The sequence below is a fragment of the Eleutherodactylus coqui genome, chromosome 3, assembly GCF_035609145.1.
Source record: "Eleutherodactylus coqui strain aEleCoq1 chromosome 3, aEleCoq1.hap1, whole genome shotgun sequence".
Classification (NCBI taxonomy): domain Eukaryota; kingdom Metazoa; phylum Chordata; class Amphibia; order Anura; family Eleutherodactylidae; genus Eleutherodactylus; species Eleutherodactylus coqui.
The window spans coordinates 19,921,013-19,948,929 of record NC_089839.1 but is presented as its reverse complement, the minus strand read 5'-3'; the positions used below and the strand labels follow the sequence as shown (position 1 = coordinate 19,948,929).

General features: G+C 46.1%; 1 protein-coding gene across 1 annotated transcript; it reads left to right on the top strand.

Moving 5' to 3' along the window:
* Positions 1-11: 11 nt before the first annotated feature.
* LOC136620088 (zinc finger protein 649-like) lies at positions 12-27,709 on the top strand. The gene is made up of 9 exons (XM_066594815.1): positions 12-371; positions 1,206-1,425; positions 1,762-2,092; positions 4,156-4,303; positions 4,427-4,606; positions 4,683-4,806; positions 4,883-4,947; positions 19,595-19,715; positions 26,218-27,709. Exons 1-9 carry the CDS (start codon positions 12-14, stop codon positions 27,429-27,431), a joined length of 2,763 nt encoding a protein of 920 aa, XP_066450912.1. The 3' UTR covers positions 27,432-27,709.
* The last annotated feature ends 208 nt before the right edge of the window (positions 27,710-27,917 follow it).

Here is a 27,917-nt window from a genome sequence, read left to right as displayed (position 1 = left end):
CCCTTCTGAAAATGGCCACCGACTTTCTTGCAGATGCGTCAGCAGAATCTGTTAGATATGGCGCAAGATCAGCGGTCCTCAGCAACACCGCAAGAAGGGCATTGTGGTTAAAATCATGGTCAGCCGACGTGACGTCTAAAAATGAGCTCTGTGGAATCCCGTTCCAAGGGGAATATATGTTCGGACCTGTCTTGGACAAAATCCTTGAAAAAGCGGGAGACAAAAACAAGATCGTTCCAGACAGCCATCTTTTCCAAGGAGGACATGGGGGCCACCTGCAGAAACTAAAGGGAAAGGAAAAACGGGCAGATGGTCGTACCCCAAAGGTGGTCGGGATAAGGAAGTCCAATCCATTTCTGACCCAACAGGGAGTAGATTAACACAATACCTAGACCCGTGGAGGGGGATAACATCCAACCCCTGGGTACTCCAGATAATTGAAACAGGGTATTGAATTAAATTTAACTCATTACCCCCTAGAACGTTCTTCCTAGCCTCCCCAGGGTCTCCGCAGGAACAGAAAAATCTGTTAAAAGGCATCCAGAAACTTAAAGACTTAGGAGTCATTATACTGGTTTCCGAACATGAAAGGGGTGAGGGATTTTATTCCCCCCTTTTCTTGATAAAGAAACCAAACGGCTCTATTAGAACCATCTTTAAGCTTAAAGCATCAAACAACTTTATTTCTTACAAGAAATGTAAAATGGAAACCGTGAGGTCTATCGTACCTCTGATAGATCCTGACATCGTCCTGTGCACCATAGATCTTAAAGACGCGTACTATCACATCCCGATAGCCGCAACCCATCACAAATATCTGTGGTTTGCTCTGCAGGATGGCGACATAGTCTATCACTACCAATTTGTGGCTCTACCCATCAGTATCTCTACTGCCCCTCGAATCTTCACGAGGGTAGTGATAGAAATGATTGATTACTTTAGGCGAAATCAAATTCTTATTTTCCCCTATCTGGACGATTTCCTGCTTTGTATCAAGAAAAACAGAGGCCATACGTGCAGACTTGTCCGTAGTCCTATCCACCCTGGATGACTTAGGGTGGATAATAAACAAACCAAAATTAGATCTAAGCCCAGGTATGCAGAAGATATACCTAGGAGTACTCCTAGATTCCCACACCCAGGAATCACGGCTTCCCCTGTTTAAGAGCAAGGCTCTTATTCAATCCGTATCATCTCTTTGTCAGGCCACAACAGAGTCTATCAGGGAAGCTATGAAAGTGCTGGGCCTGTTGACAGCCTGCATACAAATAGTTCCATGGGCGCAAGCTCATACCTGCCAGCTACAGCAGTTCATCCTCGCCTGGTGGGACAAACAACAGACTTCCCTAGACAGCAAAGTCAGCCTGTCCATCCAGGTTAAACAGTCCCTGCATCGGTGGACTTTACAGAGTAACCTAAGCAAGGGTACCTCTTGGTCACGAGAACTCTCCATATCCGTCAGAACGGATGCTAGCATGACCGGGTGGGGAGCACAGGTAGCAGACATGACCCTGCAGGGAACCTGGGATTCCCGAATAGCCACACGTTCATCTAACTATAGAGAACTAAGAGCGATATGGGAGACCCTTCGTGCAGCAGAACCCCACCTAAAAAGAAGGCATGTCAAAATCTTAACCGATAACATGACAGCCTTGTCGTTTGTTTGTCACAGGGGGGGGGGACACACAACACCCGCACCTCCAAAAACTGTGTCAGGAAGGATACTTCACTGGGGGGAATCCACGGTGCTATCCCTTTCAGCCATCCACCTGAAGGGATCCTCAAACATCATCGCAGACTACCTCAGCATACAAAGAGTCCTTCCAGGAGAATGGTGTCTGAACCAACAAGTCTTTGATCATCTAACACGCCAGTGGGGACAACCACAGATTGATTTGTTTGCCACAAAGGCAGATACAAAATGCCGGGACTTCTATTCCCTCAACCCAAGGGACAACCCATGCGGGGTAGACGCCCTGTCTCAAAAATGGGACCTGGACTTGGCTTACACGCTCCCTCTCTTCCCGCTGATCCCATACATCCTCAAAAAGATTCAGGTCAGCCGGGCAGCCGTAATCTTAGTCGTCCCCATGTAGAACAAGAGACCCTGGTATCCCTTATTGAAGGCCCTAGTAATCCAGGGTCCATTCCAACTGCCGGCCAAGCAAAATCTCCTTGTTCAGGGCCCACTAATGTACTCGGGGGTCAAAAAAACGGAAGCTAGCAGCCTGGATGCTGAAATCGTACTTCTTCGGGGGAAGGGACTTTCACAAAAAGTAATCACCACCTTGTCTAAAAGTTGCAAACCCGTAACCACAGCCATTTTACAGTAAAGTGTTGAAGAAGTTTTCAGAGTTCCGTAACATAGACCCACGCAAAGTTCCAAGTGTAGATATACCTGTAATCTTGGAATTCTAGCAGGCGGGCCTAGAAAAAGGCCTTAGCCCGAGAACTCTTAGGGTTCAGGGTTCTTAGTGGCAGCTTCAGGATCCTATTTGGATTTTCCCTTAGCGGAGCACCGCTAGGTCCGTAGGTTCCTTAAGGGAGCAGACAGACTTCGGCCCTTCATTGGGAAACTTTTCCCACATGGGACCTAAACTTAGTCTTAAATAGCTTCTGCAAGCCACCCTTCGAACCTCTCTCCCAACTTCCCGTAAGGTTGCTTACGTTAAAAGTTTCCCTCCTAGTCGCCATAACTTCAGCTCGAAGAGTAAAAGAACTACAGGCCTTATGCTGTGTCGAGCCACACATGCAGGTAAAAGATGATAGAATCACCTTTCATCTAGATCCAGCTTTTCTCCCAAAAGTGGTGTCAAAATTCCACAGAGAGCAAACAATCACCCTACCCTCTTTTTTTGCCAGAACCCCTGCAATGACAGAGAGAGAGAGTTCCATAGCTTAGATGTTAGGAGAGCTGTTTTAACATACCTAGAGGCTACTCGTTCCTTTCAAAAACATAACCTCTTTGTCCAATTTCATGGGCCGGGCAAAGGAAAGACTGCATCTAAAAGTACCATTGTCAGATGGATCCGGATGGCCATCCAGGAGGCGTACAAAGCTAGGGATCTCGATCCTACGGGGAAAATTAAAGGCCATTCCACTCGATCCCTCTCCTCCTCATGGGCAGAGAAAGCCCAGGCCTCCGCTGAGCAGATCTGCAAAGCGGCTACCTTGTCCAGTCTGCATACTTTCATAAAACATTATTGGGTTAATGTACAGTCGGACAAGGACCTGGGATATGGACGGAAAGTTCTCCAGGCAGTAGTCTCGCCCTAAGTCACCTATAATTTGGTATTGTAAATGGGGCCTTCAGGATGTCGACCAGGAAAGATACGGATTACTTACCGGTAGTCCTTTTTTCGGGAGTCATCACGACAGTCCATAGTTCTTTCCCTTATAGAATATTTGTGTTCTTTTCAATGTAAATATGACTGAATAAAGGTAAATTTGGGTTCAGTAAACATTGTCCACCGTAATAATTTGAAAGTCACTGAGGAATGGTGGAAAGGGAGGTGCTTTTAAGGGCTCTTCCTGTCCCTACCGAGGTCAGAGGGCAACCTCCATTGTAAATGGGGCCGTCAGGATGACTCCCAGAAAAAGGATTACCGGTAAGTAATCCGTATATATTTTTTATTGGTTTCCTTCACATTTGCGATGTTTTCACTCATGCTATGCCGCAAGAAACACAAATCGCGGCATGTCTTATGTTTCTGTGTTTTGCGCTTTTTTTTAATCTCCCATTTTTCCCTATGAAGCCTCCTTTTTATTATATCGCAAACCAGGAACTGGCAATTTAAGTGATAATTTTTTAACATTAGAAATGCCTCTTGACTTTCGCACTAAAAAAATTGTAGCAAATACACGTGAGAAAATCGCAAGTGGCAGCGATGTTTTTGTGAGAAAATAATCACGGGGGAAAAAGTCATGATTTTTGCCACGATTTTCTTATGACTATATCACGATCGTCAGTGTGAAGGAGCCCTAAACCTTTGATTCTGTGTATTTCGAGTTCCGCGAGTGTCATGAAAAAGTCGTGGAATTTATTTATTTTTTAAAACCTATATGACCCCGTAGTGTCTCCTAAAAGGCTTCTCATTATCTCCACAAAAGGTATTTTTTGTGGTTTTTACATTCGTTCCTCTTCTTTCCATTCAGGCTCCGGCATCCTAGTATCGTCTGTTGGGATCTTTCATATGAGAGAAGTTTTCTGATGAACCCACCAAGGATGGATGGGAAGAGGAAGGAGATGGCAGAGAGTCTATTACATCTCACCCTAGAGATCCTCTATCAGCTTACTGGAGAGGTGAGAGATTCTGATGACGTCACATGACATCATTCTTCTATATGATGACAGATGGACATGACTGAGAAGGTGAGGGACTCTGTAGATGTATGTAACACCATTTATTAGTACGTCTCTCCTCAGGATTATACAGCAGTGAAGAAGATCTCTAGTGAGCGCTGGCAGAACTTTGTGTCTGAAGGTCATGGAAGAACCCTGAGCCCAATAACGGGGCCTTCAACTCACTACCCGATACATGAGGACTTCAATGGGCAGAAGATCCTGGAACATGTCCTCAAGATGACTGAGCTGCTGACAGGAGAGGTGACACTGTGGGGCATGGGGGACATTATACAGTAACAGGAGGGCTGTGGAGGATGACTGTATATTGTGTTGTCAGGTTCCTATAAGGTGTCGGGACGTCTCTGTCTATTTCTCCATGGAGGAGTGGGAGTATTTAGAAGGACACAAGGATCTGTACAAGGAGGTCATGATGGTGGATCAGCAGCCCCTCACATCACAAGGTAATAGACACATAGAAGTACACATGACCTTAAGTACTTGAAGATGGAGTCCAGTCACTGTATGTGTGTCTTACAGATAGATCCGGTAAGAGGACATCACCAGAGAGCCACCCCAGTCCTCTCCATCCACAGGATTATCCGGTACGTGGAGAAACTCCCTATAATCTGTAGAAGGCTCTGAAGGTTCTGCATTCAATACCAAATTGTCCCCAACCCTTTGAGAACGTTCAGTTTAAGCGCAGGAAACGACTGAATGGCGAACAAGAATCATGCGCTTCTCGTTTGTTGCTCAGTTTCAGCCACCATAAGGATCAGCGGCGGCTTGTGCGCTTATCCTGCAATTTAACCCCTGATCGTTCACTGTGTGAAATAAGAATGGGGAACAATGAACGATTAGCGGACAAGAACTGCACGATTGTCACGAGAAACAGGCTGCCGAGTGCGGATGTGCTGGCGATGGCGTTAGCAGCTCATTTGCTCGTCGGGCAAACAAGAATTGTATAACAATACTGAATAGGACTAAAGGGGGTTTTACATGGAACGATTATTGTTCAGTGTAAACCTGACCAACGACTGGAAGACAAAGGAGAATTTATTTGCTTCTCATTTGTTATACTCAGGCATAAAACTCATATTTTTACTCATTTAAACATTGTTGCGTGTAAACAGCGCTTATTTAGTCTTTTTGTTGTGGCTAGAGCAACGCATTTCTGCCAACAGAATAGATGTTGTTATCTGTGCGGAGAAACCAAAAGCTGAAGAAGATCCTTCCCTTCATGAAATTATCAAGGCCAGTATGATCCCTGGGCCTCGCAGTAATTTAACCCCCAATGCACCCTGTATGAAAGAAGGTCGCTGCAGCAAAAAGTATCCTCAACCCTCCGTAAGGGTACGTCATGGTAGCGGGATACTTCCCGCAAAATGACGTACCCTTACATCATAGGGATAGCACGAAATCATAGCATATCTCGCGCTATCCCGCAGCGGGAGCCGGCTGTCAGTAATAGCCGACCTCCCGCTGCGACAGCGGGGGGCATCAGAGTTGTGCCCACCTGCCGTTAACCCCTTCCCTACCGCGATCTAAGTAGATTGCGGCAGAGAAGGGTTCACAGAGGGAGTGCGCTCCCTCTGTGACTCCAGCCCGCTCTCGCGATAACATGGCGAGAGCCCGACTGGTTGCTATGGCAACAGGATGCCAGATCGCCTTATCGTAGCGATCTGCAGTGCTGTAGTAAAAGTCCCCCAGAGGGACACAGAATGTGTAAGTATAAGAGGAAAATAAAAATGTTAAAACCCTTTTTTTTTATGCTTTTTCTTATATTAGCAGAAATTTTTTTTTTTAAATCACACATATTTGGTATCCACACGTCCGTAACAACACGTACAATACATTGAACATGCTTTTTATCCTGCACGGCAAAAAGTGTTAAAAAAACGCTAAAAAACTCATGCAAAATGCTAATTTTTAGCATTTTTGCCTCCCATAAAACGCAATAAAAGTGCTCAAAAAAAAAGTATGTACCTTAAAATGGTACCAATAAAAACTACAGCTTGTCTTGCAAAAAATAAGCCCTCATAGAGCTTCGTCGATGGGAAAATAAAAAAGTTATAGGACTTTGAATGCAGTGAGTTTAGAAAAAAATTATAATTTCCCAAGTTGTCTCCACGATAGCACCACCTGAGATCGCCTCCTCCTAATAGGACAGGAACACACCGAGAGGTTAAAAGCTCCCCCCTTCCCCACCTTCCTCAGTGTCTTCCTGTCCTGCCAGGAGGCAGGATCACCGAGAGGAGCTGGAGGAGACGCCAGCTCGAAGATCCTTACCGGCGGATCGGAGGGCAATGGGTCAGCCTGCCCTCCCTTCCTGATGAGCGGCCCCCGGGACGGCCCCTTGGGGGTTCAAAGCGGGGCTCCGGCTCTCCTCCTGCGCCGGCTTAGGACCGGGAGCGGCGCTTCCGGGGTCCCTTTGACGTGCGTCGGAGGGGGCGGGGCGCCGCGTCAGCTGATCGACGTGATGACGTCATCGCGGGGGGTGTCACCGGCGCCGCGGGGGGCTTGGCACAGAAGGCGCCAATTTCAAAAAAAGGAACCCGAGAGAAGACTTTTTACAAGGTAAAGCCATTGCTATTAGCACTGGTGTTAAGATGAGTGCTCCAGCACCAGAGGTCGCTGAATCTTCAGCTACAGCGGGAACCGTAGTAGCCAGTGGGGCAAAAAAGGTTTATGCAAATCCAATGTATAGTTATGTGGAATGTTGCATCCTTATCTGCAAAACTCTGTTTGTCTGCCAGGGGGATACAAGAGACGCCCCTCCCAGAACAAAACCAAAAAAATGCGCAGAATGCGGCGCAAGGCTGCCGGCTACATATGAGAGGTCTCTATGCAAAACGTGTATCTAGGCTGGTTAAGGAGGAATCGGGAGGATTCCTAGAGGATGTCAGGAAGCTGGTCAGGGAGGAAGTGCGGTCAGCTTTGACATCACAAAAAACGCCACCAACAGGGGCATCCAGGGTGAAGCGCCGGAGAAGGGCGTATAGCCTGGAAGAATATTCAGATTCTCAAAGGAGCTCGATTGGGTCAGACTCGGAAGATCCAGCGCTTGGAGTGTCCTCAGAGGAGGAGGAGGATTATAAAAAAAATACCTATTCCATCAAGAGGACATAAATTGGTCAGAGCCACGCTTAAGATGGAGGAACCCGGGGCGGAGCCAAGCCGGGGATGTGAGCAGGAGTGTGAGGCAGAAGCTCCATTACAGATATCCTGTTTAAACATCCTGAAACAGGGACATCTAAATAAAACCCCTGCCACAGAGCTCTCTCAGGTGACCAGGAGTCTGGAGGAAGCGTCTGGCAGACAAAACTCGCCATGACCCACAGAAAAGACAAGGAGAACGGCGGAGAGGTGAGCGGTCAGAGCGGGCAAGATAGCGCCGACACATACTCAGAGCGGGAACATGTGCAGGGAGGAGAGAGGATACTTCAGCCGGAGCACAGCCGAGACACCGCTGCTAAACTGGCTCACTATGCCAGGGAAGAGCCGCTACCAGCAGCTGCACTAAGCGGTCACAAGGAAACAGGAGGAAGCCGTGGAACTCCGGTAGGACACTCTATGCACAATATAATACAGGAGACGGAGGAGGAGGGGGAGGGAGCACTAACATGCAGTGGAGGGAGAAACAAGCTCAGATGTGGCAGAGCCCGCACTGCAGGACATTCTAGGGGCGGTCACCAAATGCACAAATGCTTCACCAACAGTTTGGCACACTGCAAGAGCCCATGAGCCTGTTCAGACAAGATGTGCAAAAAATATCTGAAAAGTTAACTGCTGTAGAGGGGAGGATCAGCGATATAGAAGACAGAGCGACCCCTATGCAACATGCAGTAAATAATAATGCGCAAAAAATTGCATCTCTCTGCGCCAAAATCGATTATCTGGAGAACCGCTCCTGTAGAAATAATATACGTATAGTGGGACTGCCAGAAAAAATGGAGGGCAACAACCCATGTGAGTACTTTGAGAACTGGCTTACTGACCTGTTTGGCAAAGAAGCTTTTTCGACAATGTTTGCAATAGAGCGTGCCCACCATGTCCTGACAAGAACCCCTCCCCCAGGGACCCCTCCGAGACCAGTTCTTATGAAGCTCCTCCATTTTAGAGACCGCGACATTGTTCTAAGAGGGGCCAGAGACAAAGGCGATATTAAAGTTAATGGCGCCAGAATATCCTTCTTCCCAGATGTTTCAGCACAAATACAAAAGAAAAGAGGGACTTTCATGGAAATCAAAAAATGACTAAGAGACCTACATGTGCCTTATGCCATGCTATACCTGGCCAGACTGAGAGTAGTAGCAATGGGGGAGACGCAATTCTTTGATAACCCGAAAACTGCATCGCTCTGGCTGGAACGAAATGAATCCGCAATCCGCGCGCTCGCCGCACGGAGAGACCCAATATCGACGGCTGACCTGGGGAAAATTAACGGAGCAAAATGACAGAAGAGCAAAGATCAACAATGAAGAAACATCTACTCAAGAGCACAGCTTTAAGTTCTTTGTTAGCAACACCCACCTTTGTTCTAAGTGTTGCTTCTCCAAGCTTAACTCTATCTGCTCTACTAACAGAGGACACACCGCCATATCCGGCGACTTGGTGGACTGCTACCTGATCGGCGACGATTTGGACAGATCTGTGAGATTTATGTGGGGAATGTTTGTTGGGTTTGTTTGTTGTCTCTCATGTGCTGATGGGGAGGGGAATGCGGTTATACATAATTGTAACGTGATTGTGGTGGTCTGGAGTGTCGACAGGCTCAAGAATATCGTGACATCCTATATCCATATTCAACCAAAGGAAAATGGCTGATAGATTCACGATTGTATCGTGGAATGTACGGGGGATGGGAGACCCGGTTAAACGCCTGGCAATATTCCAGACAATCAAAGAATACCATCCACTAATACTGTGCCTGCAGGAGACGCACCTCTCTAAAGATTCATTAGCTTCGTTCAAAATCCAATGGGCTGCACATAGCTACCACTCAGTATACACCACATGCTCTTGAGGGGTCAGTGTCTTGGTACATTATTCTATACCCTTTACGGTAATTGCACAAAAGATAGACTCAGAAGGCCGATATGTCTCCCTGCATTGCAAGATATACAATTATATCTGTTTGTTGATCTCAATATACTCTCTACCCCCCTATAGTAGCACGGTCATAAAGCAGATACTGAATTTTATTGTGGATACACCAGACATCCCAGTGTTAATAATAGGAGATTTCAATTCAGTAATAGACCCACACTGGGACAGAATGGGCACACAGAAAACACCGAACAAAGAGGGGTTAACTGTGCTGGGGTGACTGTTAACAGAGACGAATCTACTAGATTTATGGCGAGCCAAAAACCCGGGCACTAGACAATATTCATGCCCCTCTAGTACATACCAGGCTATGTCACGCATAGATCTAGCGATTGGTAATGTACAGCTATATAGCAAGATAGTGCTGATCAAATATCTACCCAGAATTTTGTCAGACCACTCTCCTATACAACTAGTCATAAAACACTCAGAAATAGGAACACCCAGATGGCCACTATGGAAATTCAATGCATACTGGCTTAGTCTCATAGAGAATCAAGGTATGGGGGAAACTCTAAAAGAATACTTCGAACTGAATGCGGGATCCACAACCAAGGGCGTGCAGTGGGAGGCTATGAAAGCCTATCTCAGAGGTATTCTAATACAGCGGATTACGCAGGCCAAAAGAATGCATAGAGAAAAAGGTCAAGAACTAAAGGGAAAATTAATGGCTAGTGAAAATAGACATGTGGAAGTAGGCACAGCGGAAACACTTAGGCAGTGGCAGGGAGACCAGGAGGTCCTAAACCTGTATACTTTAGAAACCGCAGCGCACAAAAACAAATTTAGAAAACAATCCTTCCTCGAGGAAGGTGAAAGGGTAGGACACATGCTAGCCATAATATCAAGAGCACAAAGGGGTACCACATATATTGTCGGGATAAAAAACAATCAGGACATCATAGAGACAAACCCAGATGTAATTAGGGAAATAATAAAGCAATATTACAAATCGCTATACTCCTCTAACCTCTCCAAAACAAAAGAACAAATCAATATCTGGCAAATATTAAGCTACCAAAATGAACAAATGAACAAAAAGAATACCCAGATGCCCCGATAGATGTAGAAGAAATGGTAAAAGCTCTAGAATCCCTAAATAACAATAAAGCGCCAGGAGATGATGGACTCCCAGTGGAGATATACAAACAACATGCAGACATACTACTACCAAAACTGCTTGAGGTACATTCAGAGACGTTACAACGGACAGAACTACCACCGTCTATGCGGAACGCGGTAATCACAATAATCCCGAAACCAGGGAAAGACCCCCTATCACCAGATTCATACAGACCCATTTCACTACTAAACACAGACATAAAAATGCTAGCAAAGGTCTTAGCCAATAGACTCACTAGGGTGATCGAATCCCTGATACACCAAGACCAAAATGGATTTATCCCTACACGATCAACAGCAACTAGTATAAGAAGACTATACCTCAAACTTCTATGCCAGCAGATAACGAAGGGCGAAGAGTGATATGCTCACTGGACACCGCTAAGGCTTTTGATAGCGTAGAATGGTCATTCATGTGGGAAGTGCTGTACAAAATGGGATTCGGTCAGGCCTTTATTGACTCGGTAAAACTACTATGTACTAAAGTGCAGGCTTGCGTAACGGTAAATGGTAGTTGTTCAGAACAAGGCAGGGCTGTCCGCTGAACAGGGGAACAAGGCAGGGCTGTCCGCTCTCCGCACTTCTGTTTGCATTGGTAATAGAGCCTCTAGCCAGCATACTGAGAGCCCACCCAAAAATAGCTGGATTTAAACGTGATCAAGTAGAAGAAAAAGTAGCATTGTACGCAGACGATTTGCTTCTGTTTTTAGGAGACCCCAGAAGAGTCCCTAGACACTGCGATGTCCTTGATTGGGCAGTACGGAGAATTCTCAGGACTCACTATTAACTGGAACAAATCGGTAATACTACCTATAGATGAGCCTAACATGGTAATGGAAGGAAATGGAACCCCTATGAAGTGCGAGCCAGTGATCACATATCTAGGAGTTAGGGTCTCGAGAAGAGTACACGAATACGGGACACTAAATCTAGACCCATTAAAGGGGTTGTCCCGAGAAAGCAAGTGGGGGTAAGCACTTCTGTATGGCCATATTAATGCACTTTGTAATATACATTGTGCATTAAATATGAGCCATACAGAAGTTATTCACTTACCTGCTCCGTTGCTGGCGTCCCCGTCTCCATGGTGCCGTCTAATTTCAGCGTCTAATCTCCCGATTAGACACGCTTGCGCAGAAGGGTCTTCTCCCTTCTCTTGGGTCTCGGCACGAGCGGAGTTCTGGCTCCGCCCCCTTCTACGCGTCATCGCGTAGCTCCGCCCCATCACGTGTGCCGATTCCAGCCAATCAGGATGCTGGAATCGGCAATGGACCGCACAGAGCCCACGGTGCACCATGGGAGAAGACCCGCGGTGCATCGTGGGTGAAGATCCCGGCGGCCATCTTGCTAAGGCAAGGAAGAAGTCGCCGCAGCGCGGGGATTCGGGTAAGTACTAAACATTTTGTTTTTTTAACCCATGCATTGGGTATGTCTCGCGCTGAACGGGGGGCCTATTGAATAAAAAAAAACCGTTTCGGCGCGGGACAACCCCTTTAATAATTAAATTCAGGGAAAACGGGAGATCTGGCGCAAACTACCACTATCAATAATAGGAAGGATAAACCTGATCAAAATGATCTGGATGCCACGATTGTTATATATTCTCCACAACTCACCACATTGGATCACACAAAAATACTTCTATAAAATAAATAGAATATTTAGAGATCTAATTTGGAGAGGAAAAGGACCCAGAATCAAACTGGAGATATTACATAACCCAAAAGGAGAGGGTGGACTGGCAGTACCCAACCCCATGTCCTTTTTCTTAGCATTGCAGTTGCAACATCTTAGAGGGTGGGAATCAGAAGACACACAAGACAAGGGCTTTCGACTCCTAAAGATATACTTTAAAAATGAACACTAGTGATGAGCGAGCATACTCGCTAAGGGCAATTGCTTGATCAAGCATTGCCCTTAGCGAGTACCTGCCCGCTCAGGAGCAAAGATTCGGCTGCTGGCGGGCGGGCAGGGAGCTTCGGGGGAGAGCGGGGCAGAACGGAGGGGAGATCTCTCTCTCCCTCTCTTCCCCCGCTACCCCCTGCTGACTGCCGCAACTCACCTGTCAGCCGCTCCGGCACCCGAACCTTCTCTGCCGAGCGGGGAGATGCTCGCTAAGGACAATGCTCGATCAAGCAATTGTCCTTAGCGAGTATGCTCGCTCATCTCTAATGAACACTTATTCAAAGCCCTGGAGAGCGCTAAATTTAAAACAAACGACCAGAACCTATTGACTTTGGCCCTGATACATAAGGTGTGATGGAGAGTAAAAGAGATCACAGAGACCAATGTCCACACGATATATTCGCCAATTTGGGATAATCCAAAATTACAAGAACTAAACAAATTGAAAGACTTCCAGATATGGAAGGATAAGGGGGTCAGACGACTAACACAGATAGTGACCACAGCAGATATGAAGTCATTTGAGCAACTGCCTGCAGGGTTTGACCTACCACACACACAGTTCTTCAAATTTCTCCAACTCAGGCATGCCTATCAGGCAGAAGTGGGGCTTAAAGATACTGAGCTAAAGAAATTCATACCAGCAGATATCATAGGCACGGCCACCAACACAAGGGGGAAAATATCACAGCTATACACATGCATACAGAGCAAAATAGGCGAATGGTATCCCCTGGCAACAAAGAGCAAATGGGAAGGAGACATTGGAAAAATAGAGGAATCATTATGGGATGAGATTCTACAGGCAACACCCAGACTCTCCCTAAGTGAATCCCACAGACTCTCACAATTGTACCCATTACAAAGGGTATACCGAATGCCATTGTTCTTATATAATATAGGCCTGAGAGAGTCTCCCTTATGTAATAAATGTAAAACCCAAACAGCAGATCTAATACACATAATGGGGAGATGTCTAAAACTAAAGAGATATTGGATAGAAGTGTGTGAACTAATCCATAATGTGTATGGGGTAATGTAGACATGATGATTAGTTAGCGTAAAATGTCTATTGATTTGTATAAACTAGATGTATTGCACAGCTGTAGTGATTGAACTCCGTAGAGGCTAATGGCTGCATAATTTCATTATGGTAATTGCTGGACAATGGCATGGTGAAAGATGTGTGTTTTAAAACTTTAGCCTAATGTAAAGCTCTTCTCCAGCCTGTAAGAGTTATTCACATTTCTATACTGTATTCCTTGTATGCATTTTGGACGTATCCCCCCCCCCCACCTCCCCCCACTCTCAACTGCTGAAACAAAGAGACTAGTTTTGCTAGACCGCATGCTGAGGCCAACGTATGGGAATCCTACATGTTACTGATGTAATCTGTTGTACACCCATAAAGGGCAGGTATTATGTGTTTCAATAAAACCTGAAGCTCTGGGCATTGTTAGCAGACCCAGTTTAGACCTGAGAAGTCAACACTTGTGTCTGATCTGGTCGATGATGGTGTGCACACTATACAATTAGGAAGCTACAGAATACCATGAAACCTGCTGGAGAAAAATATAATACAGTACAGTAACTCTAGAGCACACTCCACTGGTATGTATCTTAGGCTATGTAGATGACGTACCTTTAGATGAAAACGAAAAACTAGCTATAGCCAGAATTTAATATTTGGCCAAAAAACTAATAGCGCAACACTGGCTAGACGAAACTCCCCCCAATTTGAATGAACTCAAAAACAAAGTCACACAAATTTTAATGTGAGAGAAAAGTGTTTATTACAAGAGAAAAACACCACAAAAGTATTACGATATATGGCTTAAATGGCTACATACCTTTGGTCTTATTGGCTCGGACTTACTCAAAAACTAAGATAGTAAATGTACTAAAATAATTGTTGTTTGGGGAGAGGGAGAAAGAATAGCGTCACCATGGTCACGGAATTAATTAATTAACATGCCACGGATCAACACATGGAAAATCCTCAGAAACAAGAAGAGGGGATCAAGAGCACAGCGGACTTATCCTCGCGGCGCGTGAGAGACTATTTGGGATATGTTTAAGTGTTTTGTATTGTTACTTAAACGTCTTCGGACAATGAAAATTCAATAAAAAATATTTGAATTGGAAAAAAATAAGGTGGAGGAACCCAGAGAGCCTCGCACTATACAAGATGAAGTCTTCGGGGGATTGGGCGAGAGACGTAAACATACCTTCCCAGTCCATAGCAACATCTCCAAAATGATTCAAAAAGAATGGAAAAAAACCCGATGTGGGATCCTTCTCTTCTAGAGGGGCTAAGAGGCGATACTCGTTTAAAGATGAGGTGTGCGCAAGCTGGGAAAAGATACCCAGAATGGATGTCCCGGTGGCCAAGGGGGCTAAAAGAACAACTCTGCCCTTCGAGGACGCCACGCAGCTAAGAGACCCAATGGATGGGAAGGCGGAGGGCCTCCTGAGATCCTGGGAGGCAGCAGCTAGTACACTTAGCCCAGGGGTTGCAGCCACGTGTGTTGCCAGGACCCTAGGAGTATGGCTGGAGCTCCATATAACTAATAAGACACCAAGGGAGCAAATCATAAATTCCCTCCCTATCCTGAAGATAGCCACAAACTTTCTGGCAGACGCATCGGCAGAGTCGGTGAAGCTCTCAGCAAAAGCAACGGCCTTGTCCAATTACGCCAGAAGGGTTCTATGGCTAAAGTCCTGGTCGGGCAATTTAGCCTCAAAAAACAAATTATGCTCACTCCCATTCCACGGCCAGTTCCTCTTTGTCCCTGATCTCGACAGAATTCTCGAGAAAGCATCCGACAAGAAAAAATGATTCCCAGAGGAGAAACAACAGAAGAGGAAGACCGTCCTTCGGACCCCAGCACATCAGCCAGAGCCGTATAGGGGCAAGGGCAAGACGGGCCGTTGGAGTTGCCCCAAGGGGGGTAGAAGGAGGAATTTCCTCTTCAACCCTCACCAAGGGGATCCAGCCAAACAGAAACCCTGACGCCATCCCAGTAGGAGTGAGGCTGGGGAGCTTTGCGGATCGATGGGCCGCAATTTGCGAGGGCTCATGGATCCCAGAGATCCTACAGCAGGGATACCAGATCGAACTGATGTCCCTCTCCAGGAGGAGATATTTTACTACAGGAGGTTCAGCGCTACAACTGCACATGCTCCAACAAAGTGTTCGGGACCTACTACTTTTAAACGGAGTGTCCTTTGTGCCTCAGAGCGAAGAAACCTGGGATCACTACTCCAGACTCTTCCTGATAAAGAAACCATGTGGGAAATCGTAGATGATAATAAATTTAAAGCCCCTGAATGCCTTTATCAGATACCGAAAGTTCAGGATGGAGTTGCTCTCTGCAACAGTAAGGCTAATACCCAGGGGAGCCTATATGGCATCTATAGATCTGAAGGACGCATACTTTCACGTGCCAATCCACAGGGATTCTCAAAAGTACCTGAGGTTTGCACTAGATATGGGCAAAAGAACGAGTCATCTCCAGCCTTCCCTTCGGGATTTCCTCAGCACCTTGAATTTTTACAAAGATCATGGCAGAGGTAGCAGCCTATCTAAGGCAAAGATCAATCCTGATAATTCCTTACCTGGACGACATCCTGATTATAGCATGGTCCAGAGAACTCCTAATGGAACACCTGGCGACAGTGCTCAACCTGCTCCAATTCCTAGGATGGATAGTGAACTGGGAGAAGTCCAGCTTAGACCCCAGCAGGGAAAAAATATTCCTGGGCATAACACTCGGATCAGAAGCTCAATGCTCCTTCTTTCCCGAGATAAAAGACAGCTAGTCAAGTCCTTTCCGTGGAAACGGTCATGCACAATCCTGGGGGTAGCATGGGCTCAGGCGCATACCGGACCCCTGCAGTTCGCAGTCCTTTTTAGCCTGGGACGGAAAACAGTCCTCATTAGGGACAAAGATACGCATCAAAAACTCAGTGACGATATCTCTGCGCTGGTGGACATCCCCAGTGAATCTGCGAAGGGTAGTCCATTGGATACAGAACCCAGCCACAAACGTCATGACAGACACAAGTCCCTGGGGGTGGGGGGCGCACGTGGGAGACCAACTCCTGCAGGGTCCCTGGCTGCAAGAGATAAGGTGCCAATGCTCAAACTACAGAGAACTCCAGGAGGTTTGGAAGGCCCTCCAACACCTGGGAGACTCAGTAAAAAATCCACACATAAAGATTCTGTTAGACAACACCACGGCAGTCGCCCGCATTCGGTGCCAGGGGGGCACAAGTTCGCCAGTCCTGCAGAGCATCTCACAAATAATCTTCCGCTGGGCAGAGGGCCGCATCCTCTCAATCTCGGCAACACATTTGAAAGGATCCATGAATCAGAGGGCAGGCTTTCTCAGCTGGAAACGTATAGACCCAGGGGAATGCTCTCTATCTCAAGAGGCATTCCAAATCACAATGGACAGGTGGGGTCTCCCACAGCTAGACCTGTTCACAACCAAAGAAAACGCCAAGGTAAAGAACTTTTTCTCCCTCAGACCGCAGGACCGGCCAACAGTGGTGGACGCCCTGAGCCAAGATTGGGGAAGAAAACTGGTATATGCCTTTTCCCCCAATTCCGTTAATCCCAAGAGTGTTGCAACACATCAGGTCGCAGACATGCATACTGATCCTAGTGGCTCCCTTTTGGCCAAGGAGAAGCTGGTTCGGCCTTCTGAGAATTCTGAGCGTCCAGGACCCAGTCACCTTTCCTGCTCAGGCGGATCTACTGACATAGGGGCCTCTGAGCTACCCCAATATAGCCAGGCTCCACTTAACAGCCTGGATCTTGAAGAATCCACACTGAGGGGAAGGGGTTCTCTGAGAGAGTAGTAATGGCAAGTAGAAAGAAAACAACCAACCTTATCTACCAAAAGGTCTGGAAGAGGTTTATCTCTTGGAGACAGGGAAAAGATTCCTTGAGCTCCGGCACAGACATCCCCTTAATCCTGGAATTCTTACAGGAGGGCCTGGACATAGGCCTCTCCCCAAATACCCTAAGAGTCCAGGCTGCAGCCCTTAGTGCCCTATTTGACACCAAGCTATCAGAGAACAAGTGGATCAGTAGATTCCTGACAGCGGCAGAGAGGTTACGACCTAGACCCACAAATATATGTCCAGACTGGAATTTAAATTGGGTCCTGAGGGCTATGTCAGCAGAACCCTTCGAGCCAATCGAGGGGCTCTCAATAAGAATGCTCACAATTAAAACAATTTTCCTAGTAGCCATTTCCTCAGCAAGATGGGCTAGCGAGCTACAGGCCCTATCTATCCGCCACCCGTTTCTTACTGACACAAACTTAGTCTTCAGAGCAGACCCAGCCTTTATGCCAAAGGTGGTGTCCCCTTTCCATAGGGCTCAGAATGTAATAATCTTCTCATTCTTCAATAACCCCAAAAACGAGAGAGAAAGAGAACCCTAAATTGCTTAGATGTCAGAAGAGCGGTCCTGAGTTATATTGACACCACAAGTCACTGTAGGCGGGATGACAACCTGTTCATCCAGTTCTCAGGCCCTAACGGGGAGCAAAGCAGCTAAAAGCTGCATAGCCAGATGGATCCGTCTGGCCATTACAGAATCTTATAAGGCCCTGAGGAGGGAAGTCCCCTCGGTTCTTAAAGCCCACTCCACGAGGACAGTAGCGTCTTCATGGGCTGAGCATAGTTCAGCGTCCATTGAGCAGATATGCAAGGCCGCAGTTTGGAAGAAGCCACACACTTTTGTTAAACATTATAGGGTAAAGGTGCAGCTGGATGAGGACATGACCTTTGGCCGTAAAGTCTTCTCGGCGGCAATCCCACCCTAGATAACCTTTAGTTGGTACGCAGGTTGTGCTGTCGTGGAGACGACTTGGGAAAAAGGTGATTACACCTACCCAATAATCGGGTTTCCAGGAGTCTCCACGACAGCACCCGTATATACCCCCCCCCCCCAAAAAAAAACAAAAACATATATATATAAGTTTAAAATACCAATTAGGTAAAAATTTAAGTTAAGCTCCTACCCTGGCAGTTCGTTAGAATCCACTGAGGAAGGTTGGGAATGGGGGAACTTTTAATCTCTCGGTGTGTTCCTGTTCTATCAGGAGGAGGCGATCTCAGGTGATGCTGCCGTGGAGACTCCTGGAAACTCGATTATCGGGTAGATCTAATCACCTTTTTCCAAAAAAAGGGCTTTTATTGTGGAAAAGTGGAAAAACCTAAAAAAAAATATAAGAATTTTGGTATCGTTGTAACCGTACCGACCCGCAAAAGAAAATGTAGTGTGTCATTTATGCTGCATAATTAACGCTCTAAAAAAAACCCAAAAAGTGTCTGGCAGAATTCATGCGTTTTCTCTCCCTACGATCATAAAAAAAATAATAAAAGTTTTACAATATTGCCTATGTACCCAAAAATTGTACCAATAAAAACTACAGTTCGCCACGCAAAAAACAAGCCCTTATACGGCCGCGTTGACAGAAAAATAAAAAAGTTATGGCTTTTGAAAAATGGAGATGAAAAAAAACCACAAATCGTTTGGTCCTCAACGCCAAAATAGGCCGTGTCCTTAAGGGGTTAAAGAAACTCCCACAGGAGACGACAGATACCTGTGTTGGCGAAGAGCCCCAAAGGATGATGGTTTCACCGGTGAGATCCTTGTGTAACCCTGGATAACCGCTGGGGGGCCTAATAATCTTGTTCCTTCACCTACATTTGTTCCCATATTAACAGAGAGTATTGCAGTTCTGTAAGATCTATACAATACATGTAAATATGGTAATAAAGGCAGCGGCCGGGCTTCAATGGGTCTTGTAAATGATAGCGTTGAGATCACATTATAGGAAAGAGGTCGATACCTCAGCAGTTCTGAGGCCATCTGGAGAATTCTGGGGTTTCCCATACATGAAAGGTTTCCAACAGTCGTTCATCTCGCTGTTCCTTCCTACTATGTATGGAAATGTAAGTTAGACCTGCAGCTGGCTCCCTCATATAACTACTGCTGTCCTGTCATTACTGGTCTTTATGCTAATTAACCATCTTCTCCGCTCATCTAACACGTTCCTCTACATCTGTCTGACTTTTACAGTATTTGTTTCCCAGCTTTTCCCTCAGGGTAATGATCTGAAGAATATTGATGCTGCAGCCATAGTGGTAAAAGAAGAGGTAAATGTGAGGGGTGATGAGCGGTGGAAGGAGGAGATTCCTACAGACACCCGTCCAGGTGAGTAGTAACCACGGAGTAATGCAGAGAACAGTCACATCTTCTGCTCTTTCATCACCTGCAATGTTTTTGTGTTACATTTTTAAGCTCTGCGTTCTGTCAGATTGTTCAGCTGCGTATTCATCCATTTAGCCGAAACACAAATTAAATGTGGATGAAAATGTGATATCGCTATAGGAGATAACCCATGATGAGGATTTAACTATGCTGATTAAAGATGAGCGAGCACTAAAATGCTCAGGTGCTCATTGCTCGAGTAAAACTTTCCGTAATGCTCAAGAGCTCGTTTCGAGTAACGAACCGCATTGAAGTCAATGGGCGACTGAAGCATTTTTGTATGGGACCGATGCTCCGCTTAGGTGATGACTTGTCAAATACCAGAAAACATCAGAAAGTCATGGAAACACCAAACAAACGGATAGGGAAGGGCAGGGACAGCATGTATGGCTGCATCTGAGGCTCCCAGGTCTCACTACTAAGCCAAAATGGGGGCAAGAGTCTGGCTTCACCCCCTCCCTAACAACTTACTTCGGACAAACCCTCATTAGCAAGGCACACGCACTGGCACATCTTCGCTAAGTACCACACTACCTGCATCCAAGGACAATCACTGCCCGCGCGTGACACCGCTCCCTTTTCTCCTGGGTACATGCTGACATTGCTGTCCAACCCCCGCCCCCCCATGCCCACACACACGACCCTGCGTCCACAGCCCACACAAAAGTTTCCCTGCGCAGCGTTCAGCTGCCCTCATGCCACACGCTCGCTTTATAGCCACACCACCCTCATGTCTATTTATAAGTGCGTACTGGATGAGGAGGAACCGGAGGCACACACTGCAGAGGGTTGGCAGGGCCAGGCAGCGACCCTCTTTGAAAGTGTGGGCGATAGCCCACAATGCTGTTGAGAATTGATGATAAGTTGACGTATGCTCATCATTCCAATCCCGTGCCACCTCCGTCACAAAATTGTCAGGAGCCGCAAACGTGGGCCTAAAGGGGACTCGGGTGCCAGCACTTGTACACATCTCCACAATGCAGCACTACTCTGTGTGGGAAGCATGTGAGCTGGCCCAGTGTCAGGCTTGGTCCTAACGTCCAACTTGTGTGACCCAAGGTGCCACGAGTTACATAGCAATGGGAAATCCATGGGTCCCCACACACTTCATTCTTTGTAGGTGTCAGACAGCTCAACACCACAATGGGAAGTTTTTGAGTTCTTTGGTCTTGCCTATGCTGTGGGTGCACAAAGATGGTATTACACAGAAAGAAATCAAAGTGCCCAAACATGGCAGAGTTTCACCCCGCCAAGGACCTCGGCCTTGGGCCACATTTCTACTCTAGTCAGTGTATTTGTGCCAGACGAGTAAAACACCGCGATGGGAAGTCTTTGTGCACCCACAGCATAGGCAGACCCCAGTAACATTTCTGTAGCAAGAGTGTAGGCGAACCCCTGAAACATTGGTGGACCAAAATTATAGGCTAACCCCACAAACCATTCAGTAGAAATTGCATAGGTGGACCCTAGTAAGATTTCTGTAGCAAAAGTATAGGCAGACCTCTGTAACATTTCTGTAGCAAGAGTATAGACGGACCCTAGTAACATTTCTGTAGCAAAAGTAAAGGCAGACCCCTGTAATATTTCTGTAGCAAGAGTATAGGCGAACCCCTGAAACATTGGTGTAGCAAGAGTATAGGCGGACCCCAGTAAGATTTCTGTAGCAAAAGTATAGGTGAACCCCTCAAACCATTCAGTAGAAACTGCATAGGCGGACCCCAGTAACATTTCTGTAGCAAGAGTACAGGCGGACCCCAGTAACATTTCTGTAGCAAAAGTATAGGTTAACCCCTCAAACCATTCAGTAGAAACTGCATAGGTGGACCCCAGTAACATTTCTGTAGCAACTGTTCATCTTTATGAGTGTAAGCATGTCGGCACTGGCAGTTGACAGGCAGGTACGCTTATCCGTGATGATTCCCCTCAGCTGCACTAAACACCCTCTCTGACAAGATGCTAGCAGCAGAGCAGGCTTTGTCAGTCCCTGCAGCAGCTCGGGGGCTGTGTGCCTCTTGTCAGCTAAGCTGATTAGTTTCAGCACGGCTTTCTACTGACTGCTGGCGACGTGCTCACACTTTTTAATTGAGAGGTAGAGGTGGCAGAGTAGGAGGAGGGCGAGGGTTTGGAGGAGGTGGCATAAAACGCCGCAGATACCAGCACCGAGGTAGGACCCACTCTTCTGGATGTGAGCGGTCCCAGCCTCCACCAAGTTCACCCAATGTGCCGTCAGGGAGATATAATGGCCCTGCCCACCAGTATTTGTCCACATGTCCTTGGTTAAGTGGACCTTTCCAGTAACCGCGTTGGTGAGGGCACGATTTATGTTGCGGGAGACGTGCTGGTGTAGGGCTGGCACAGCACACCGGGAAAAATAGTGGCGACTGGGGACCGAGTAGCGTGGGACCGCTGCAGCCATCATGTTTTTGAAAGCCTCTGTTTCCACAAGCCTGTACTGCAGCATCTCCAGGCTGATTAATTTGGCAATTTGCACGTTTAAAGCTTATGCGTGCGGGTGGATGGCGGCGTATATGCACTTTCGCTCCAAAGCTTGTGTTAGCGACAGCTGAATGCTGCGCTGAGAGACATTTCTGGATGGAGTGGAGGACGGTGGAGGTGAGGGTGTGGGTGCAGGCTGGGAGATGCTCGTGCCTGCGTCCTGGGAGGGGGATTGGATCTGTGGGGCAGGTTGGGGCACAGGGGAAGAGGCAGTGGTGTGACCCGGAGGCGGTGAATGGCCTTCGCCCCACCTTGTGGGGTGCTTGGCCATCATATGTCTGCGCATGCTGGTGGTGGTGAGGCTGGTAGTGGTGGCTCCGCGATTGATCCTGGTGCGACACAGGTTGCACACCACTGTTTGTTGGTCGTCCCCGCTCTCATTAAAAAACATCCACACCTTTGAACACCTAGCCCTCTGCATGGAGGATTGCTGCGAGGGGGTGCTTTGGGAAACAGTTGGGGGATTTTTCGCTCTGGTCCTGCCTCTTCCCCTGGCCACTCCACTACCTCTTCCAACCTGTCCTGCTGCTGCACTTGCCTCCCCCTCTGAAGCCCTGTCCTCAGTAGGCTTAGTAAACCAGGTGGGGTCTGTCACCTCATCGTCCAGCTGCTCTTCCCCCGAATCCTCTGAGCGCTCCTCCCCCGGACTTACTGCCCTTACTACTACCTCACTGACAGACAACTGTGTCTCATCATCCTCATCCACAAAAAGCTGTTGAGACAGTTGCCGGAAGTCCCCAGCCTCATCACCCGGACTCTGGGAACTTTCCAAAGGTTGGGCATCGGTCACGACAAACTCCTGATGTGAGAGAGGAACCGTTTTTTCCCACTCAGGGCAGGGGCCCGAGAACAGTTCCTGGGAGTCTGCCTGCTCAGAATTTCTCATTTTCATGGAGTGAGGAGGCTGGGAGGAAGGAGGAGCAGCCAGAGGATTCAGAGTTGCAGTCCCTAGGCCAGGAGTAGTGCACTGCGTAGAAGACTGGGTGGTCGATACATTGCCGGAGGTGCTTTCTGCCATCCACGACAGGACCTGCTCGCACTGCTCAGTTTGTAATAAAGGTCTACCACGTGGACCATAAATTGTGATATGAAGCTGGGGACCCCAGAAACTTGCCTCTCTCCTAATCCCGCAGCTGCTGGCTGTGATTCACCACGCCCATGAACTCGGCCTGTGCCCACACCCTCACTTGGACGTCCACATCCTCGACTCTTACCCCTACTCCTCATCAAGGCGGATCAAGAATAGAGCAGGGCCCAAATAAATTACCCCACTGTACAGCACTGACAGAGACTTGTAGATAGCGGAGGCTCTATGCTGTGACTTGAAAAAATTAACCCGCTGTCTTGTGCTGATAACGAGGGGTAATTTACCGCTCGCAGAGACTTGTAGATAATAGAGGCTGTATGGAGTGGGAGAAGACTCTAAAGCCAGTGGATAGTGTTGGTAACTGTGAAGATGTCTCCAGATTCTGTAGCATTACCACCATGGGGAGATATTGGATTGTTATATCCCTATAAGGAGGTTTTGATCCAATTTTATGACAAATAAACACTTCATTCACAGTCATACAGTCCGGACATAGTCTATTAATCCACACAAAGTATACTAAGGCCCAATGTCCACTGGCAGGTTGAATTCCGCAGGCGGGAACCCGCAGTGGGATCCGACCCTACCCACGGCCATGGATATTTTCTTATCCAGATCTTGTGTGGGTCTTCTCCGTCCCAGCTGGATCTTCTTTCATCTGCATGACTGACTTGTGTGGTCACGCATGCTTTTTTTTTTTCTAAATCTCCTGCTTTTCTGTGGATCTGCAGCAGTTCTGGCCACGGATCGGACGGCTTCCATTGACTTCAATGGAAGCTGTCCGTGCAGGATCTACAGAAAAAGGGATTTGTTTTCCAGACCAAAAGATCTGCAAATCAAAGCTGCATGCTTTAATGCGTTTGTGGATGCATCCCTATAGGTGGCTTTATTAAGGCCTTCTTCCGGAGAGTGATTCTGCAGCAAATCCAGCCCTAAGCATGCAATGGCAAAATGTAATTTCCTGCCCAGTAGTGAAAATCGATTGTGATTTTCTGCTCGCTGGTGAGAAATTGCAGCATGCTGTGATTTTTGAGGAATATACATGGCCGGCTTCCATTGAAGTCAATACAAGCCGTCCATCCCGTGGCACTTCCACAGTGAGCACTGCGGAGGTATCACAAGATCTGCGTCATCGCAGAGCTTCGGCGAATACTGCGCAGGCACGACGGAGTGTCGGCAGGCACATCTGCAGTGCTGTGCAGAAGCCGCTGGACAGGTACGCAGGGGTCACCGACTGGGCACGGGGTGGAACTCCGCCTCAGGAATCCTGCATGGGGTGTCCAACCCGCCGTGGGAAAGGAAGCCTTACGGATCTTCCATGCGGGTTACTGCACAGATTTCACAAATCAAATCTGCCTGTGTACATTGGGCCTAAGTACACTGATTGATAATTGGGAAAGTGAAATAGAGACAGAGGTCTGTACCTTTTCTCAGGACAGCAGAGACAAGCAAACACATTAGAACAAGATTCTTACTCACCGCGGTTTTGTTTTTGCCTGGTGTCTACCATCCAGAGTCCTTGTCAGACCTTAGAACATTCCGCTTGCCCGCATATTCTCCACCAAGATGTCAGACTGTATGTTCAATTTAGGTGATTCTTAATGGGTATCATAGCCTTATCAATCAGGTAAGCCTAACTATTGATCGATGCATCGGAGAAGAATATGAGAAACACTTAACCACTTAAGGACCAGACTGTTTTGTACCTTAAGAACCAAACACTTTTTAGGGGTTTTAACCCATGTGGTGGTTTAACTGCACAGTTTTTTTTGCCTTTAGCTAACAAAATGATTTTTCCTTTTTTTTTTCTCCGTGACATATAGGGCTAATTTTTAATATCTTTTTCCACTGACTCTCTTCCCATTTTTAAGTTTTATTGGGGTTAAAAAAACTTTAAAAAAATATATTTTTAACATTTATAGTTGTTATTTTTAAATTAGCATATTTACGCTATAATAAAGTAAAGGAATGGGTTCCTAATTTTGTTTGATGTTTTGATATATGTATGGTTTTGGATTACAGGGCACATACGGCAACTGTTTTGGTCGGCGTCGGCTTTGGGTTATTTTCTTTTTTATGCATATATTTTTATTTTATTCCGTAATTTGGTTTTACTTAGTAAAAAAAATAATTATATGAATATCCATGACATCATTATATGATATCCATGACATCATATAAGACCTCTGGGGGACATTGACATGTTTTTTTTTTTTATTTGACACTTTCCAGGGTAAAACATCCCCTGTAGTGACAATAGTCACTGGCAGAGCTGATCAAGGTCTGCTACGACCCTGCAGCTTTGCTGTAGCAGGGAATCTCGGCAGTCCTGTGACTGCTGGCTCGCGTAGTGGAAGTTATACTTTCACTTTTTGAGCGCTGTGTATTTAGGAAAGGAGAAGTCAGAAAGGGTTAAAAACCCCTCCTGCCTTCTCCACCGGCTTATCAGTTGTGACTAACAGCTGACTGTCCGACATGCTTCTGATTGATTGCAGAAGCAGAGGCTTTAAATCCCTGACATATTTTTTTACTATCGGCTGGGTTTAAAGACCAGGATCAAGTGCCGTAAATTTACAGTGCTTGGTCCTTCATAGGTTAAGTGATGTTTCCAAGCTCTTTTGAAGTGTTTTATTATTTTGCATAGGTTATTTAGAGAAATGCAAAGCAGTGATAATAATCGTCCAACTATCGAAAGTCACACAAGTGCAGAATTTTGTTGAAAATCACATACAAGGGGAATCGGTTAATTTTTTTAAATTTGCTTCAAGTTTTGTATAGAAATTTCATATATAAATATTATAAAATATCAAATATATATTTTCTTTATTCAAAAATAACAAAAATACATTTTATTGTTGGCAGATGCCGGTACCAGGGGCTCAGGGGAATATCGGATGTCTTCAAATCTTAATGCAGAAGACTGCAATATTGCACAAGATACATTAGAAGAGCCCAGTATTCTCCCATATATACCATCAGCCCTTCACAGCAAACATCAATCATCTGATCCTGCTACACAGGTCCTGCTTTCTGATGCATCACAGACTACTGAGCCAGATAAAAGTCACAGCAGGGATGTTGAATATCAAAAAGCTCCCACAGAGGAGAAGGCATTCTTACATTCAGAAAGTGGAAGATGTTCTATAGGTGAATCAGATCTTGTTCCATATGATAAAAGCAACACAGGAGCGAAGCCATATTCATGTTCAGAATGTGGGGCATGTTTTACAATGAAAGAGGATCTTGTTAGACATCAGAGAACTCACACAGGGGAAAAATTATTTTCATGCTCAGAATGTGGAAGATCTTTTGTTGAGAAATCACGTCTTGTTAGACATCAGAGAACTCACACAGGAGAGAAGCCACATTCATGTTCTGAGTGTGGGAAATGTTTTAACCAAAAATCCGGTCTTGTTACACATCAGAGAAGTCACACAGGAGAGAAACCATTTTCATGCTCAGAATGTGGAAGATCTTTTGTTGAGAAATCACGTCTTGTTACCCATCAGAGATCTCACACAGACGAGAAGCCATTTTCATGTTCTGAATGTGGGAAATGTTTTATCCAGAAAGCACATCTTGTTAGACACCAGAGAACTCACACAGAAGAGAAGCCATTTTCATGTTCTGAGTGTGGGAAACGTTTTGTCCAGAAATCAGATGTTGTTAGGCATCAGAGATCTCATACAGGAGAGAAGCCATTTTTATGTTCTGAGTGTGGGAAATGTTTTTTCCAGAAATCAGGTCTTATTACACATCAAAGAATTCACACAGGAGAGAAACCATTTTCATGCTCAGAATGTGGAAGATGTTTTGCCACAAAATCAGATCTTGTAAAGCATCAGAAAACATTTTCTCACTCAAAACCATTTTCATGTCGTCAATGTGGGAAATGTTTTACCATGGAATCAAGTCTTGTTCTACATGAGAGAATTCACACACAAGAGAAGTCATATATTTATGTTCAGAATGTGGGAAATATTTTACCCAGCAATCCTATTTTGTTAGACATTAGAGGACTCACGCAGGGGCAGAGCCAGGTTCAGATCCTGAATGTGGGAAATGTTTTACCTTGAAATCAGATCTGGTTAGACATCAGAGATTCCACATGGGACAAAGCCATTTTCATGTTCAGAATGTGGGAACGTCATGGCATTAAATTCATTCTTGTTGAACATTAATATGGTGAACGCCTTAAAAAGTAATTTAAAAAACATCAGAATTGCAGATTTTGTTAACCAAACCACCAGAAAATGGCATAAAAAGTGATAAAAATGTTCATATGCTCCCAAAAATGGGATCAGTCGAGACTAGAACTGTTTTGCAAAAATAAAAAAACACTCATAGAGCGTTGTTGCGGAAATAAATTGCTATTGCTCTTGGAAAGCGGTGACACAAAATCATTTTTTTCCCATTTTTTCGTTTTCTAGTAAATGGTTCTAGAATATTTATGTGTTGTGATGGATAGAAGGGATACCCCAGTGGCACAACATATCTATTAAGACCATGGTAGAAATCCAGATTCCTTAAAGGGGTTTTCCAGGGAAATGCTATTGATGATT